We start from the raw sequence: 17,847 nt of genomic DNA, 5'->3' as shown, positions 1-17,847 counted from the left end.
TCTAGCTTATTTGTTATTCCGAAGATGTTCCAGCACAATAAGGAAATTAATGAAGAGGAAGGTGAAGGCCCTTGCGTTTCATCACTATTTCCCGAATCATCTCCTACAACAGTGGTATCTGGGTTAAGCAATGATAACATATTCTGTTCATATCCCTTGCCTATGTTGGCCATTGGCACGGCAACAGTCCCCTTCTGTGAGTGTCCAGTAGTCGCATTTTCGCCTTCAAAAGTATCCCGCACTAAATTACCATCATAAATACATATCCCTTGGTCTTCTTTTATACCCTCAGTTATTGATGTTTCTATGACCTTAACCCTGGGTGACAGTCAATCTACCTCATCTAGGTTCATCAAAGGGTCAAAGCGATTCCTCAATGGGATGTTATTATTATAGTTGTTATTGATATTTGGGAACCAGCCAGGCTATTCTGCGCCCATGAACCTTGGTCTTCGCGGGTTATGAGGGACTTGTATGAAATTTCCCATACTTTGTGGCCCCATGAGATTAACTGTCTCATGCCAAGGAGTATAAAGGTGATGCGGGCCATAATTCATATTTGGATTATGTGCCCACCCCATTTGGTGTCTACTATTTATGCCATATCCTTGGCGGGAAGAATTTTGATCAGGGAAGGACTGATGGAGATTGGGATAGAAATATTCAAGACCAATGCACTGGATGTCCCCCATCCGCCCAAACCTAGCCTTGCTGCAAATAATATCCTTGACCCAGTTATCTCTAAAGTTTATCAATATGCAGTCACCCTCCAGGTCTTTTTTACTTGGTCCAACCCAGGGAACCCTCCGTACACTTAGGATTTTTGTAGTAGTATCCTCAGTTAATGGCCTGTTTGTGTTTAGCCAATATTTTGTTTTATTCAGGAGGTCCTCATTTTTCTCGTATTTATTCTCTGGGATTAGTGGTACACCTGTCAAGATAGCCATGTATGGAGCAGACTCCGGTGGTATATTTACGTAGATTTGTCTACCTTGTAGTGGGGTTTTACTAGGGGCCTGAGGTTTACTCGATGGAGTTTCTTTCACTTTATTATCAATCTGGGCAGGCCCAGATGTAACAACTGGCGTAGTTACCACCAGCGGGTTACTTGACTTTTGTCCCACTGTGTTCCCCTGCTTGATTTTTATTGAGGGAGTTAGAACCGAACAAGGGGTGGTACAGGGAGTAGTACCGCTAGGTAGGGGTTGAGGTATCTGATTAGGCTTAGGGCCCTTTTTTCCTACACTGGTATTATCACTATTAATCTTACCAGCAGTGGTAGCTGGTTGTTTTTTATTTCCTACCAGGCTTTCCAATAGAGCGGTATTCTTAGATGTTAAGAACTCCAGTTGATCTAATTTTAGATTTATTATTTGAGTTTTCTCTATCAGGGGATTCAATAGACTTTTTATACGTTTCTCGACACCAATCATTAGGTCCTTATCTTCCTTACCGGAGTGCTTTTTCCCTGACTGCAAAAGGTTCTTTTCCATATTGGAAATTTGGGAACCTATCTGTGCTAATCTGTCCTCAAAGGGATTTAAAAGCTTTTTAAGCGTTTCCCACACTACATTCAAAAATTCAACGTCTTCCCCATTTATAACACAGAGGGGTGTTTCGTTATTCTCCTTCACTATTGTCAATTTGTCCCTGTCCTGGATTATCTCTAGCGCATCCATATTGACCTCTGGAGTAAAGTCAGAAGGTTGTGTAATTGTCACTGGAGGCGGAGAAGGCAAATTAGTGGATAATTGGGATTTTGCAACCTTTACCTTTTTCCTAGCGTATGATGTTTGGTTACCACGCTTCCTTTTGGTATATGGCCCTTGCTGTTTGTTTTCAGGAAATCCCCCAGCCTGCACTATAGATATAGATTCTGGACCCAACACCGGCACATCTTTCTTACACTCATTCATTTCCTCTATTACCTCTGTTACCCCAGACATAGGTACTTTTGAAGGAGTGGTAGGGGATACTAAAGGTAATGATAAGGTCTCCTTTGGTGTGGGTGTAGTGGGAACAATTGACTGGTGAATATCTACAATGGTTTCAATCAATTTCAGTGGCTGGGCGATAGAGCGGTCAGGGGTTTTGGCGAAAGCGAAGGCACCTAAGGAGGATTTTTTTGCCGCGGCTATCTCCTGTGACAGCCTCCTTGCAGCGTCCAACTCAGATGAGACTCGACGTTGCATTTTGGCAATCTCACTGTCTATGGCGGAATGGGTTTTGGTAATAAACTCATCCAGGGTTCCGTTTTTTAATTTGGATTTTGCAGCCCTCACCTTGTACTCCCTGGATGACATGGTTTCTGGTGGTGACATTGGAGCCCGTATCTAATGGCTTAGAGGGATGGCCCAGTCCAGTCCGCTCAGGCCTCGAACGGCCTCAAACGGTCCCGCCCTTGTCCCGGGCTTCTCCCGGCGCGCTCCCGCTCGCTCCCGCGTAGCGGTGGGGCAAGCGTTTGTATATAGATGGTGTGATTGGTAAAGGGGCGGGGCTTGCAGGGAGAGCGGCCCAGGTGTTAGCTGCCGGGCTATCAGGGACTCCTGGGATATGGAGTCCCTGACCACGCTGCTCGCAGCCCTGCAAGGCTTACCGGCACCCTTGGCGTCCTCCTCTCCCAAACGACGAAGCGGGACCCGCGGAGCGGGTCCGGCGAGGAGTTGCTGGGTCCAAAGAGAGAGCTGTATCACCAGGAAACGGGCAGCAGGTATGGAAGTACAAAGTCCCAAAGCGGCGGTGGGAGCGCTGGCTTTTGACTCCGTAGGTGAAGGGGCGGGGCTTGCAGGGAGAGCGGCCCAGGTGTTAGCTGCCGGGCTATCAGGGACTCCTGGGATATGGAGTCCCTGACCACGCTGCTCGCAGCCCTGCAAGGCTTACCGGCACCCTTGGCGTCCTCCTCTCCCAAACGACGAAGCGGGACCCGCGGAGCGGGTCCGGCGAGGAGTTGCTGGGTCCAAAGAGAGAGCTGTATCACCAGGAAACGGGCAGCAGGTATGGAAGTACAAAGTCCCAAAGCGGCGGTGGGAGCGCTGGCTTTTGACTCCGTAGGTGAAGATGCGGGGCTTGCAGGGAGAGCGGCCCAGGTGTTAGCTGCTGGGCTATCAGGGACTCCTGGGATATGGAGTCCCTGACCACGCTGCTCGCAGCCCTGCAAGGCTTACCGGCACCCTTGGCGTCCTCCTCTCCCAAACGACGAAGCGGGACCCGCGGAGCGGGTCCGGCGAGGAGTTGCTGGGTCCAAAGAGAGAGCTGTATCACCAGGAAACGGGCAGCAGGTATGGAAGTACAAAGTCCCAAAGCGGCGGTGGGAGCGCTGGCTTTTGACTCCGTAGGTGAAGGGGCGGGGCTTGCAGGGAGAGCGGCCCAGGTGTTAGCTGCCGGGCTATCAGGGACTCCTGGGATATGGAGTCCCTGACCACGCTGCTCGCAGCCCTGCAAGGCTTACCGGCACCCTTGGCGTCCTCCTCTCCCAAACGACGAAGCGGGACCCGCGGAGCGGGTCCGGCGAGGAGTTGCTGGGTCCAAAGAGAGAGCTGTATCACCAGGAAACGGGCAGCAGGTATGGAAGTACAAAGTCCCAAAGCGGCGGTGGGAGCGCTGGCTTTTGACTCCGTAGGTGAAGGGGCGGGGCTTGCAGGGAGAGCGGCCCAGGTGTTAGCTGCCGGGCTATCAGGGACTCCTGGGATATGGAGTCCCTGACCACGCTGCTCGCAGCCCTGCAAGGCTTACCGGCACCCTTGGCGTCCTCCTCTCCCAAACGACGAAGCGGGACCCGCGGAGCGGGTCCGGCGAGGAGTTGCTGGGTCCAAAGAGAGAGCTGTATCACCAGGAAACGGGCAGCAGGTATGGAAGTACAAAGTCCCCAATCTGTTAAAATCTTGACAGACTGCATGACTGTGATGTGGTATGTCAACAGGCCAGGGGGTGGGGTGGGGTGGGGTGGGATAGGATAGGATAAAATCTTCTCTGTCACAAGGCTCTTTGGCTCTGGATTTGGGCTTAACAGCATCACATCTGTTTAGTAGCCAAGCACCCAGGTGGAGTGTTTGAGCAGTCTCTGTCGTTTCATCTTGCCGACAATGAGTGGAGGCTTCATCAAGAGGTATTCCAGTGATTTTTCAGCCATTGGGGCACTTCTCTAGTGGCTCTCTTTGCCACTTCTGACAAGGCTCACTGCCGGGCGTTGTGTGCCCTTCAGAATCCGTTGTAGGGAGCATTGGGGGACATATCGCTTGAGGTGAAAATTTCCACTTGACTTTGCGTTTCCTCGCATGTTCTTGATTGATTCGGGTTCTAGGGAAGATTCACCTTAACCGGGCTCAAGTCATCTTGATAGCCCTGGATTGGCCAAGAAAGGTGGGGCTCTAATACACCTCTCCCTGTGTCCAGCTGTCAGTTTTCTTCACAAAGTAGACCTCCTCTTGCAGTCCCAGTGGTAGGTTCTGCACGCTAAACTCCAGCGCCTCCACTTTCGTAGATGAAGTTTAAGCAGGGCAATTATTTTACCTTTTGAAAAGGTAGATGTTAACTTATGTGCCTGCAGGCACTACACCAAAATGGCGTCTTTGGGATGATGGAATAGTTTTGTCAAGTGGTGTTCGAACAACTCAGTAGAGCCTGTTCAGTCCTATTTCTCTGATATGCTGCATTTCTCACTATTGTTGGCTCAACTGGGGTGTGCAGTATACACAGGTGTTACTTACCAGCCTTGTCACCCTTTTTCTGAACCATCAGTCCCTCTTCAAGTCACCAAGTCCAGAGGTTTCTGAAGGGCATTACACAAGTTGTCCCCCTTCATAATGGTGCATTGGAATCTCTGTCTCGCGTTTTTAATGTGTTCATCGTTCAAACCTCGTCACTGGTACCGGTTGCTGTTGCTTACTCTTAAGAACGTTTCTCCTTTAGCCATCACTTTGGCAAGATGTGTTAGCGAGTTGCATGCGCTATATGTCAGGACTCTCTTCCCTAATTTCTTTCCTGATAAGATGATTTTCAGAACCATGCCTACTTTCATTACCAAGGTGGTTATGCCCTTTCATTTAGGCCAACCTATCACCTTGCCATCTTTCTTTCCTGTCCCCATCTTACGAAAGAGGAAAAGAGGCATCATAGACTAGACCCCAAGAGACCAGTGAGTTTCTACATTGATAGAACCAAGGAGTTCAGACTTGATGACCAGCTGATCGTCAGCTATATAGGCAAAATGAAGGGCAAGGCAGTCCACAAGAGGATGGTGTTGAGCTGGATCATTTTGTGCATTAGGATATGCTATGCCTTGGCTCACAAGGAACCTCTGGAAGGTATGAGGGCCAACTTCATCAGGTCAAAATCTTCAGCCTCGGTTCTGGCCACAGAGAGCCCCTGTTGCAGAGACCGGCAAAATGACAAACTGGGCTTCCCTCTACACTTTTGCAAAGCATTACTCTGTGGACTCTGGAATTGCAACAGAAAGATTACGTTGCACGTTCTGCCTTAATTTAACCAGTTAATAACCCTCCTCCTGGTTGGGTTCTGGAATCTATCCAAAAGGTGAGGAATCTGTAGGTAGAAGTATCCATCAAAAGAAAAAGCTACTTATCTTCAGTAGCAATCTTTCTGGTGGATACTCATATCTACCTGCAGATTACTCACCAAACCGCTGTCTTCCTCAATTTTTATGGCTGGCTACTAAGTCGACCATTTTAATAAGGTCCAATTTCTAGATGTAGTACTGAAGACTTACTTGGCTGATACCGTTCTCATCTGGTTTGCCTCAAAGGTGCATACAAAATGGATAGGAAACCGACATCAAGGCTCTTGGGGGGCGGGGAGGAGGCGAGTTCTTTATGGCTTCAGTGACGTCACAATAGCTTTACTTCCAATGGCGAAATGGTTACATGGCATGGGTAGCTTTTGAAGAGTTTCCGGATTCAGTCTGATGCCTGGAATATTCAAAAGGTAAGAAATGTACGGGTTGATAGCGTATTCACCAGAAAGGTAGGTATCATAGTTAAGTAACTTGTTCATCTTGTCATAAACAGTCCCTTTAGTGTCAAGTTTTGTGAGGTTATTAAGAGATATGGCATGGTTAGGGCTGCTTGTCTAATGAAGTGAAGGGTAAACACTGTTGTTTTCATTTGCCATGTTCTGTGTCCCATGCGATGCATAAAGCTGGCTTGCTGGAGATGAATGAGATTATTATATTCAGTAAAATCCTGTATCTAGGAAAGAGCTACCTGTTCTAGTAGATTGGTTACATAGGATTGAGGTTAATGTTGCAGTGCTTTCGAGGAACCAGATATTGTTATTTAAAGTAATTAGGAGAGACATGGCCTGAAGAATATAAAAATGGATTTAATGTCACAATATGTTTGCTAGGATTGACATCTGTGTCTGCCTTCACAAAGGCGTGTAATAAGTCATGTGCATGGGAGGTTGTAAGTTCTTATTACAGGACAAGCGCTAGATATAGCTCCTGTCAGTTGTTTTTAAGTAACTGCTAGGCTTATGCCAGAATAAACACACAAACTTTCCATTAATCAGCCACATTCATCCTTTGAAGCATACCTCACACACACACATGGAATACGAACACGAAATACACAAGACACCTTAGGGCACCTACAGCAACAGTTGTCCTGAATTCGAATGCTTTTCAGAAATGGGATCAGGAAGAAATCGAAAAGTGCATGATATTTGGGTGTTGGAGAAGGTTACTGTAATCCTTCACGTTGGCTTGCAGAGAAGAATCGTGTGAACACCCCTTACAGAGGCAGTAACATTTTGCTTGATAATAATAATTAAGTTTGAGTCAGAATGAAAATACGAAGGCTTGGAGAAACAGTCTGAAGAGATACTGACCAGTACAATATTAAAGCTTTGCAAAACGTATTAAACAAAATAAACATTGCCCAATTGTAATGACAGTAGTCAACGTATTTGATGTATTATATTAATGGTTAGACATTTACAACATTAATAAAATAACATAAATCGTGCAAAAGTACTACACAATAGTTCAAAGAAAGAAGTTGGGTTTGTTAATCCAGCAGGATTTGTAATCCATCACACATTCACACTATATTTGATTCCTTGATGGTCTATCCAAGCCATTTAGCTTCTCCAGAATCCTTGTACAGTTCCTGATTAAGTCTTCATTTGGATCGAAAATGGCTCAATTTCAGAGCGAGTGCTACCCTGTTTTGAAGCAGAGCTTCTGAAGGGAGTGTAATTCTTTTCAAGATACAAATGAGCACAGACAGAATATTATGATTTGATACTTCTGTTTAGGAGGGCAAAAATTCACCGTTTGCCCTAGCAGTTGCTGGTTGTCCACATTGTTGTAGAAACATGCATGAGCCCAAAACAAGGGCCCCATTCACAATGGGAAACAACCGTTACACAGCATTCATTGCAACGCATTCTTTTACCCAGCATGCCGTTGCAACGAAAATGGCTTGCTTCCAGTAGAAAGACGTATACATAAAAATATATAAGTATAAATTAAAAATGGTCACATAACTTTAGACATTTCATACATTCTCATACAACATATTGTACAAATGTAATAAATAAACCGGATGAAAGAAATAAAACAATTATACTTATAAATGCATATATTGTAGCAGCCTGTACAGATTAGGTTAATAAAATGTACAAATAAAATGTTAAAACATAAAAATTAAGGGAATGTTAATATTGGTGATACAACATGTGATTTATTAATCACACATTTACATATAACTATAGATATGTACCTATCTTTGTGTATTGCTTTGTATAAACATGTAGAATAATTATGTTAAAAAAAGTACAATAACGCTTGAAAAACGGAGTTTATCCTGTGCATCTTTGGTCTACATGTACTTCTTCCATTGTGCATCTATGTACCTTCCATGTACTTGGGATCTGTGCGTTTGTTACTTTCCTCCTGAAAAGCATATCCAATGCACTACCCTATTTCTCATCCTGTACCTCTAGCAATAGCTTTAATCTACATATACCTACCTCCTTTATGCATCTATATACTTTCAGTATACTTATGGATCTATATATTTATCACTTTCTTCTAATTCAGTATATACAATCCACTACCCTATTTCTCACCCTATACGTCTCGCAATATATCTTCTAACCCAACATTCTGACTCATCTCAAACTTCTTTCTACTATTCTTTCCAATGCACTACCCTATTTCTCACCCTATACATCTATCAATATATCCTCTACACCCACTCTCTCATTTATCCCAAACCCCAAACCACTACTATGATCTCCAAAATAACCCTTTCTAGAGACTCCCTTACTCTACCCCTCCTTGCATCATCTGACACCTCTTTTACTATACTGATCCCCAAAACAAACCTTTCCAAACTCTTTCCTCTGACTCGTCCCCTCCAAAACCCCTTTTGACTCATCCAATAGCCTCCTCCTACTGCTATGACCTCCCAAAAAAATTAAAATCCTTCACTCTCCTATCCCTCCACTATCCTTTTCAATCAAAATAACAGACTAACATGTTCACTTCTCAAATGTCATATTCCACCATACTAATTCACCACTAATCCTTTATGAATCCCAGAGACTTGTGCTACTCGCCATAAAAGCGCTTCAACACCTCATCAGAGGTAAGCAAGCATGATATAAATGCAAACTGTTTTCCCTCTTCTATCCCTCTGCTACCTTTCTCTAGCCATCTGAATAATACATCCACCACTCAAGCTAATTTCATATTTCACTACACTAATTTTCAACACTAATCCTTTATGGGTTCCGGAGTAGTGTGCTACTTGCCATTAAAGCGCTTCAACACCCCATCAGGGTTACAAGTGCTATATAAATGCAAACCTTTTACCTTTTCTACCCCTACCCAACCCTTATCAATCTAAATAACTGACTAACATATCCACCACTCCAATTACTTTCATATTTACCCATACTAATTCAACACTAATCCTTATGGGTTCCAGAGTAGTGTGCTACTCACCAAAAAAAGCGCATCAAACCCCATCAGGGGTAGCAAGCGCTGAATAAATACAAACCTCTTTCCCTCTTCTATCCTGCCACTACCCTTCTCTATCCAAATAACTGAATAACATATCCGCCACTCAAATTCATTCATATTTCACTACACTCATTTTCAACACTAATCCTTTATGGGTTCTGGAGTAGCATGCTACTCACCAGAAAAGCACTTCAACACCCCTTCAGGGTTCACAAGCGTTAGATAAATGCAAACCTTTCTCCTCCTTCTATCCCTCAGCTATCCTTCACACTCCAAATAACTGACTAATATCCACCAATCAAATTACTTTCATATTTCACCATACTAATTCACCACTAATCCTTTATGGGTTTCCGGAGTAGCATGCTAATGCCCCCCCAAAAAAGTTGCTTCAACACCCCATCAGGGGTAACAAGCGCTATATAAATACAAAAAATGTTTCCTCTTCTATCTTTCCGCTATCCTTCCAAATCCAAATAACTGACTAACCTATCCACCACTTTAATTACTTTCATATTTCACTATACTAATTCAACACTAATCCTTTATGGTTTCTGGAGTAGCGTGCTACTCACCAAAAAAGTGCCTTAACGCCTCATCAGGGGTAGTAAGCTCAATTACAATACAATACAATAATGTAAATATTTGTGATATTATGACATTTCATGCATCCTCATACAACACACTTATACAAACATAATAAACCAGACAAAAGTAATGTAAAAGTATTAGACTTATAAATGCATATATTGTAGACACCTGTACAGATCATGTTATTAAAATGTGTACATGAAATGAAGATAAAAAATGAAATTAATGTAAATATTGGTGATTTAACGTGTGAGATTGTATGCACTTATATACTTCATATTGTACACATAGTAATAAAATTACAATTCATGAAATAAATTTTATGTGGAAAAAATAGTCCTATAACTATACTTTGCAGATGCATATAGAAAACGAGCCCGCTCACGTCCAACACTAAACTACCGACACTCAAAAGCTTACACACACACACACACACGCACAACACAACTGTAGACGAGGTGTGGCTCCCTATCCTCTGGTATCACAAATGAAAGAGTGTTGAGCCCAAGGCGTGGTGGGCATTGTTTATGTGCTCCCAGTATTAATGTTTGTCAGATTTATACTTTCCTCAGCTGATGCCTGTTTTCCCTTCATAGTTCTAATTGGCTTAATAGTAGTTTGCTGCGTACATTACATAGACCTACAGTTAGTGGATGTATGACTAAAATGCATCCATGAAGCTGCTAGCAGTAGCTTTACTGTGTTGTACATATCCCCACGGGATGGAGACATATACTTAACCCTTTCACTCTAAATCTCCTCTAATTTGGGTGGAGAGTCACACCTATATCTAGTTGTAAACCTACGTGTGGACATTGAAATACGCAGATTTCCCTTTGTGAATTGAACCTCATAATTACTTGTTAGCTTCCTTTAACATAAAACTTTTTAACTTTTTTTTTTAAATGGCTGCAATCTACCTTAAGGCCTTTAAACCAAAGTCATATGTTAGAGAGAGAAACAATCTATAGTAATTCTGGACAAATGACCATCACCAGTACAAAAAAAGCTAAATGTGTGTTTTCCTGAACAAACCTAAAATAAATAATGTTTTTTATCGTTTTTTTGGTATTCTGTATATTATGCTATTAAAACATGGTGATGATACAGATGCACGCAGCTAAGATAAGGACTTTAATTCCAACAATCGTGACTAGTGTTTTCCCCTTAAGGAACTCAAATGTATATTTGAATTCAAGTGTATTTTTTGTTGATTTGTATTCAAAGCGTGCTTGTTTTTGCTTTCTTTGCTATATCATTACTTATATTCTCTGCTTAAACAGCAGTTTCTGTGTGGTGTTCTTCAGCGCTTGATTGTGGTTACAACTCTTACATTCTATCCCTTTCATTAAACTCTACGCATGCTCTAGATAGGAACTTTGAGAGCTGATGATACATAAACACATTTTTACTTGCCATCAAAATGTTTTGCTATCGGATAAATATAGACCAGAGTTAAGCTAAATCGGTGTTTCTTTCCGGGCTGTAATCTAAACCAGATTTTTGAATGCTCTTTTTTTAGGTTGTGGATTTCATCCTTCCACCATTAGTTTCTTTGGTCAACAGTCAAAATGGTAAGACTGACCACATCAACTAACATTTCCCTAAATTATGGATTTTTTTCTGTGATTATGCTAGATTGTGGTGACGTTGTTGGCATTTTGTCTTTCTAGTGGAATGGAGGCTCTTGAGTTTGCGACTGCTAGCGGAGACCACATCATTACTTGCCAGCCCCGAGGTCATTGCAGGGGAGAGAGAGGAGAGCCAGGAATCCAACAGAAAGTTCTTGTCTCTCATTAGGGATTCGTTGATTCCACAGTGAGTACAGCTGCTGTGCATTACTGATTCAAGGTACTTGGAGAAGTAGGTGTAGAGGGGTGGAGGTGGAGGTTGCTCTGTAAGGATTAAGAGAACGTCTTTCGGTTTATCCTGTTTTCAGAGAGCCTGATTCAGGTGGAAACAGAAGATTACATTTGAATTAGCATTATAAATTGTGCAGATTTATCCCACACATATGTTGTTTTCCCAGTGTATATTTCACAAGATCAAAACTGGCTACGTGCGCCCAGCGACAAGAAATTGGAAAGAGGGAACATATGTAGTAATCAAGCGCACAAACTCCATCACCTTAGTTCATCCCTCACGCTCGCCTCCCATATTCTGAATGATATGGTGCTCCTAACCAGGAAGGACAGAACCTCACAGCAGCAGTAATTCCTGTGTACTATTACCTCGTTAAAATACATTGGCACTCAAAATGAGGACCAACAATGTTGTTATTCATTCAAATAGGGAATTGTTTCCTCAAAAGTCAGCAACATTAAAAAACTACAGGTAGGCACTAAGTTCCATCCTAAGATATTCATCAGGTGCCGCTAGAGGTTCTGAAATCTTGCAAATAAAATGGGACTACAAAACAAACCTATCATTGATCAAACAAGAGCCTAGAGGACAGGTGGTCAGGGATGCATTCTAAAATTAAAAACAAATTGCAGGAAGTTTTGGCTCCTAATGGGGGATGGCAGTAGGTAAAGCTAAAACTCATCAGGCAATAACACACCAGGAGAACTATGGGACCCAACAACACTCACGCCATCGCCTAGTCATCATTCATCCTCACAAGCAACACTTCCAGAACTGCTGACCCAAATTAAATACTTGTCGACAATCTAAAACCTTAGCCACCCAAACGGGCAGCGGCCCTTAATCCACTTTGCAGCAACATCCTTATAATAAGTAGCGTGCTTCCACTGTGCTGGAAGGGTTCGGTCTCAAAACCACCCCACCAAAAAACGCAGCAAATCAGACCCTACCAATTAAAGACATTACTTTATAGGAACCGGAAGTAATTCTTTTTCCAGACTGGTTCTAAAAAAAACAAAAAAGCTTAGAAGCCTGGGCCAAGGTAAGTCTTGCGATAACAAACAGAGGGGATTCCACCCCATTTGCTCAGCACTTGACACAGTCTTCATCCCTGGCATCACTAACCAGCAAAATAATGTTGAGTCCTAACAGCAAAATCCTCACGTTTTGCAAACTATACTGCTGCATATGACCGTGTTGATTATGTGCAGCTGTAGGCCAAACCACCGGCACGGAAGATTGATGATTCATTATTAAACTTAATCATACAATTAGACACCGAAACCTTCGTTTGTGTGAAATTACCATCTAACGATAGACAAAAATCTTTACAGCTAGCAGTCTTAAACAGTAGTGCATTGTGTCATCTTTGTTGTCTGATGGCATTTGTGTTGTGTTGTGTGATGCATCACATGTTGTGTCATCTTGTCATTCAACGTGGCAGTCATTTTGAAAGTAAAGAAAACATTGTTTTCTACAGATTTTAAATGCACATCACGTTGCATGATGTGACATAAGGCCGCAATACGTCACATCATGCAACGCCGTGGCCATATTGAAAGTACAGAAAACATTGTTCCTATATATTCTAGAAGTGTGCTGCTTTGTCTGAGGCGCAGATGGAATGTATATTTTGTCAAGCAGCACCGAGGCCATCACGAAAGTATAGACAAGAATGTTTTGTGTTCTGTCCTTTTGATGTGGTTGGGCTTGGCTTTGTCAGTGCTGGCGGATTTTAAAAGCCTCTGACATTGTAAAGCCAATAGCAACAACGACCATGATGCGGGAGAGGGGCAGCGGGGGTTGGGAAGGAAAACTTAAGTAAAAATAAAAATTTTAAAGCGTGGTGTGAGAGCTATGCTCCAGGGGCGGAACGTCCTATTTAAAGCACAATATTAAAACAGACAAAAGTGAACCAACCAATGAAAGAGACAAAAGTGTTTTGCAAACTAGGGAATACATTGCTGCCTGCAATGAAAAGCAACAGCTGACTGTAATGAGTCCGCAAAAATTACTTTCTTCACTTATGATTATGATACATCTCGAACGTAGACCTTGAGGGTTTGTGGAGTAGAAAACCAAAGAAGTTTGTGTCACTTCTGTGCCTGGAGTTTAGAGATCATAGACTATGTAATTTGCCTTTTCCCCACACTGCTACACCTGCACAAAAAACATCTGGACGTTAACTTCAATGAAGAATCTTGTAGGACTAAACAAGCACTGTCGCGCTCTTTTTCTTTGGCAAAAGTAATCAAATCATCCGCCACCTTGTGAAGTTTTGACTGACTGCCCGGCTGATTTCATATTGACTGGGAAATGTACCTGGGTAATCCATACAAAAAATATGGCAATGGCAAACTGAAATATCTAAACTCCAGGGTCTCAAATACAAACAGGGTTGCTTTAAAGAACACTCCACTTGTATCAGAGAGAGAATAATCTCTGATAGTGGTTAATTTGTAAACAGATTGGTGCTGAGTTCCAACTTGCATAAGTGTGACAATTTGAACTATTCCAGGCTGCCTTGAGTGCGAACGATGGACTAGAAGCACTAATTCGTTATGGTTTTTAAGTATATGGAAGTGTGAAACCGTTTGCTAGCCTTATAAAAGACAGACACCACCATCATGTGGTGGACAGTCATAATTAAGTGCTAGTGTTTATAAACAGGTGCTTGGCACTGGCAAACACTGGCACAAATTAAGCACTGATGAGTTTTATTTTATAAGTGTTTAGATTGTTTTTTAAATTCCTGCTTTATAATAACGGGAAGATTAGCCATTTTTAATTTTCTTTTTCTTTACTAAAATGTATTGTATAATGATTTTATCACACAATAAAATGTACTATTACTAAAGATTAAACTCCATTACAAATTACTCTGATCAGAGAGAAAGCCCTCAAAAACACGGATAGGCACTCCCTGGCACCCGAAAATGCTGGGAAGCCATGCAAAGGGTAGAAACGTGCTATGAAAAGTTAATTACATTACCTATGTTTTAAGCTTGGGTAAAACACAGTGTGAGCTAAAGTACTGCAATATTCCTAGAAAATCGATTATCCCAACTGTATTCAGTTCTCTTCTTTCTTAATGTTATCTATGTCTTACAAAACTGGTTTACAGAGTCATATTCAGAGTTAATGTATGTACAAGGAATTTCTCACAATTCAGCAAAAGGTTCTAAAGAAGCCGAAAATGTTCATTTGTGCTACATTGTTTATATCTATGAAAAGTAAATGCTAAAGGCGAAAAATGATATATTTACAGATAGTGAAATTATATTTAATTGTATATGAAACCATTTGTTCCAGGAGATATTTAAATGTTTTTAGTAACTGATGTTTGAAAAGTATATGGTAGCTTTGTAAAACAAGCATTGGCAAAGACGATAGGTCTGGCATATGCAAAGTTGTGTGATGGTTATCCTTATTAATTTTTTTTCAAGCATATGCCACAAAAAAAAGAATGGTAAAAGAAAACATGGCGCCATCTAAATGTGGTGGTAAAATGATTGTAATAAAAATTGTATATTTAAGAAACATTAACCATTGCATCTAATTTTACTACAACTGTATGGGTGCTACCATCCAGGCATGAGTACTTTGATGAAACACTTTTTTAGTTCTCATACAAGTCAAAGGAAAATTAGATTCTTATTGGTAAAAACAAAAAGTCACTAGTGTATTTGAATTAGGTTAACCTGAAGGCATAGTTTAAAGACACATAGATGACTAAAAATATCACAAAGCATTGGCAAAGCCAATAGGTCTTGCCTCTAAAATGCTGAGCTATTGGCTTTGCCAGTTTTTTTGCAATTGCCTGTATGGACATGTGTGAAGATGTATAGACATGCATGTGATGGTAGATTTGTCCAAAAGAAATTCAAAAATGCCCGTTGGCGTTATGCCGCATGAAAAGCATCACATGCATGCACATGTGCCATGACACTGGTGACCATTTCTTATTTGGCAATATAACATGACAGACGCCCATGTTAGATCTATAAATACAAGTATTTTTTGAAAACATAAAAACAGGCAAGAAGCGAGAAAACATTGCAGGCAGCCCAGCAATGTTTTGCAGGGACAGGTGGATAGTATCGGGGAGTGAGGACTAGTGGTATTAAACTAGGTGAATGGGGAAGAGCACGGGATTGAGTGGGGTAATGTTGTCGGGCAAGCAACACAACCAGGAGATAGAAAGAGAACACATGTACTTACACGGAGTGTGTTCAAAGTAAAGAAAAAAATAGTTTTCCCGAATGCAAGCATGCCCAGCACAAGAAGGATACAAGTCAACCAATCAGAACACTGAGAGATCGAACTAATCCTGGGCGTAACATACACATGAATAGGGAGAAAAGCTGTTGAATTAGGAGTAGTGAAGGGAGTTAGACAAGAAAGCTATCCAATTGGGAGCAAGGGGCTGACCAGACCAGAAAGTCATCTGATTGTTAACAAGGGGCTGACCAGACAACAAAGCCATCTGATTGTGAGCAAGGGTCTGGCCCCAAGCCCACTCTATGTAACTTGAAAAAAAGAGGTCTGACCACACAATCAGACCTGTGTGTAGCTGAGACTGAAGAGGATAAAGAATAGAAGGAAAAGGCATTGGCAGAATTGCACCTACTGAAATCCGGGTTTCAGTCCTTGCTCCTGCATCTCCGTTCCAAAGCTCCCTCCAACTATTGCAGGCCGCCCATCCTTGGCATCGCTTCTTGTGCTTTCTGCATCAGGCCCAAGATGCATGTTAACTGCCAGCAATAAAGGACACTCACTCAAAGGGCTTTTCCGATCTCTCACTTCTGAGCCGAGGGACTCAACTTTCAGACTGCTTTTCTGACTGTGTCCTTATAGAAGCCCCAGTAACAAGCCTTGGTGTGCTCAGTCAAGGCCATCAGACCAGTATCTCAGAATAGGTAGTAGGATTTATGCCATCAAGGGAGCTAAGACAGAAGCTTACCTTGTTTTATGGCACCCAACCAAGCTTACCTAACGTATTGTATTTTTTCAACAAAAAGGTTTGAAAATATGCCATACCAGAAGTAGGGGTAAACTGTTTTACAAACTGCAAAAGCAGCAACAATGTATCCATGAGCAACTAGAATAAGAAACTGACACAGACAACTTAAATTATAAAGGAGAAGAAAGCTTGAACATGATACTCAGTCAGAATGTCACAGACTATACATTGCTGTGCTCAATTCCACTTCAACGTTTTATAAAAAGGTCAGCTTGGAAGTTGTGATAGCAAAACCATTTGCAAGACATGCCATCAGACCAGCATGTAAACTACCATATATCTCAAGAGTGCATAGGTCTTTACGATAATCATGCTCTGAAGATGCTGCTTTATTCCAGTCTCTCAATTTATCAAAGTGGACGATTGGTTAAAAGAGTGTTATGAAAACGGCATGGTAAGTTTGCGAATAATGAAAAAATAAGGCTGTGTCCTGATAAAATATAAAGTGTGTATAAGTGCTGCCTAGCTGCAAACCGAAATTACCCTCGGCTTCAAGCCAATTAATTGCCTTACTCTGCTCAATAACATTTCTAGTCCCTTATTTCGTTTGTGCTGGAAAATGTATGTCCATTTGTATTTTACTATTTGATGAAGAATGAGTAGGATGTCGTGCTTAGCATCAATCTTCTTTCAGGACAATGCATCCAATATTAATATAAGAAGTCAAAACAACTTTTAATCCATTAAAATCTACTCAATACATCTGAAATGCGACAAACTGAAGTAAATGCATAGTGCACGGCTAATCAGTGTTATAGAAAACAGGAAAATTGGGGCATATTTACGATAAATTAATGGTTAGACTGTGTTGAGCAATGAGAGGTGATTAGGTTGTACTGCTCTCAAACAGTTTGCTGTGATTGTAAGCTTTGCTCTCAAACCCTCTTCCTCGTTCATTGTTTCCCCGTGAAGTAGTTCTAGATAAGTAACTTATACATAGAAATATTTTCGCTAGAAGAAAAAACTGTTTCCTAACATTTTTTGATGGCTAATCTGTTTTGCTGCAGATTAGTAATCATGGGCCCAAGTTCTGAGGACTCTGGTATTCTATTTTTTTTACATTTAATATTTTTCAGAGTAGGGTGTCTTTTCCTTGATTTTCTGGCATAGGAACTTTAGGCAGTAATTACTTCCTTACCGGCACTTTGTGGTCTCTGTCGACCACTACCAATGAGGGTAGTAGCCATGCTACTCCACTATACTCCTGGAGTTTTTATGTTGTATGTTACACCTAGCCAGCTTAGTTTATAAGTTTTCAGGACCACTCTGACACCTGGGCATGTTACTAGTTGAGTCATCTGTGGGTAAACCTAGTACTCATCAGTTATATCATTACTGAAAGTAAGTTAATTGTTTTTTTCTATGCATTACTGCTTACCAATTT

At 41.7% G+C, this 17,847-nt stretch overlaps 1 protein-coding gene across 1 annotated transcript in view; it reads left to right on the top strand.

The window, feature by feature from the left end:
* ULK4 (unc-51 like kinase 4) overlaps positions 1-17,847 on the top strand; it is a 1,855,260-nt gene that overhangs the window by 794,495 nt on the left and 1,042,918 nt on the right. Inside the window, exons 28-29 of the mRNA XM_086941729.1 lie at positions 11,100-11,151; positions 11,251-11,395. Coding sequence (XP_086797855.1) covers positions 11,100-11,151; positions 11,251-11,395 — 197 coding nt within the window. The remainder of the gene's footprint in view (positions 1-11,099; positions 11,152-11,250; positions 11,396-17,847) is intronic.

The sequence above is a fragment of the Lissotriton vulgaris genome, chromosome 10, assembly GCF_964263255.1.
Source record: "Lissotriton vulgaris chromosome 10, aLisVul1.2, whole genome shotgun sequence".
Taxonomy (NCBI): Eukaryota; Metazoa; Chordata; class Amphibia; order Caudata; family Salamandridae; genus Lissotriton; species Lissotriton vulgaris.
The sequence above is the reverse complement of the archived record's forward strand: the minus strand, read 5'-3'. Positions and strand labels throughout refer to the sequence as shown.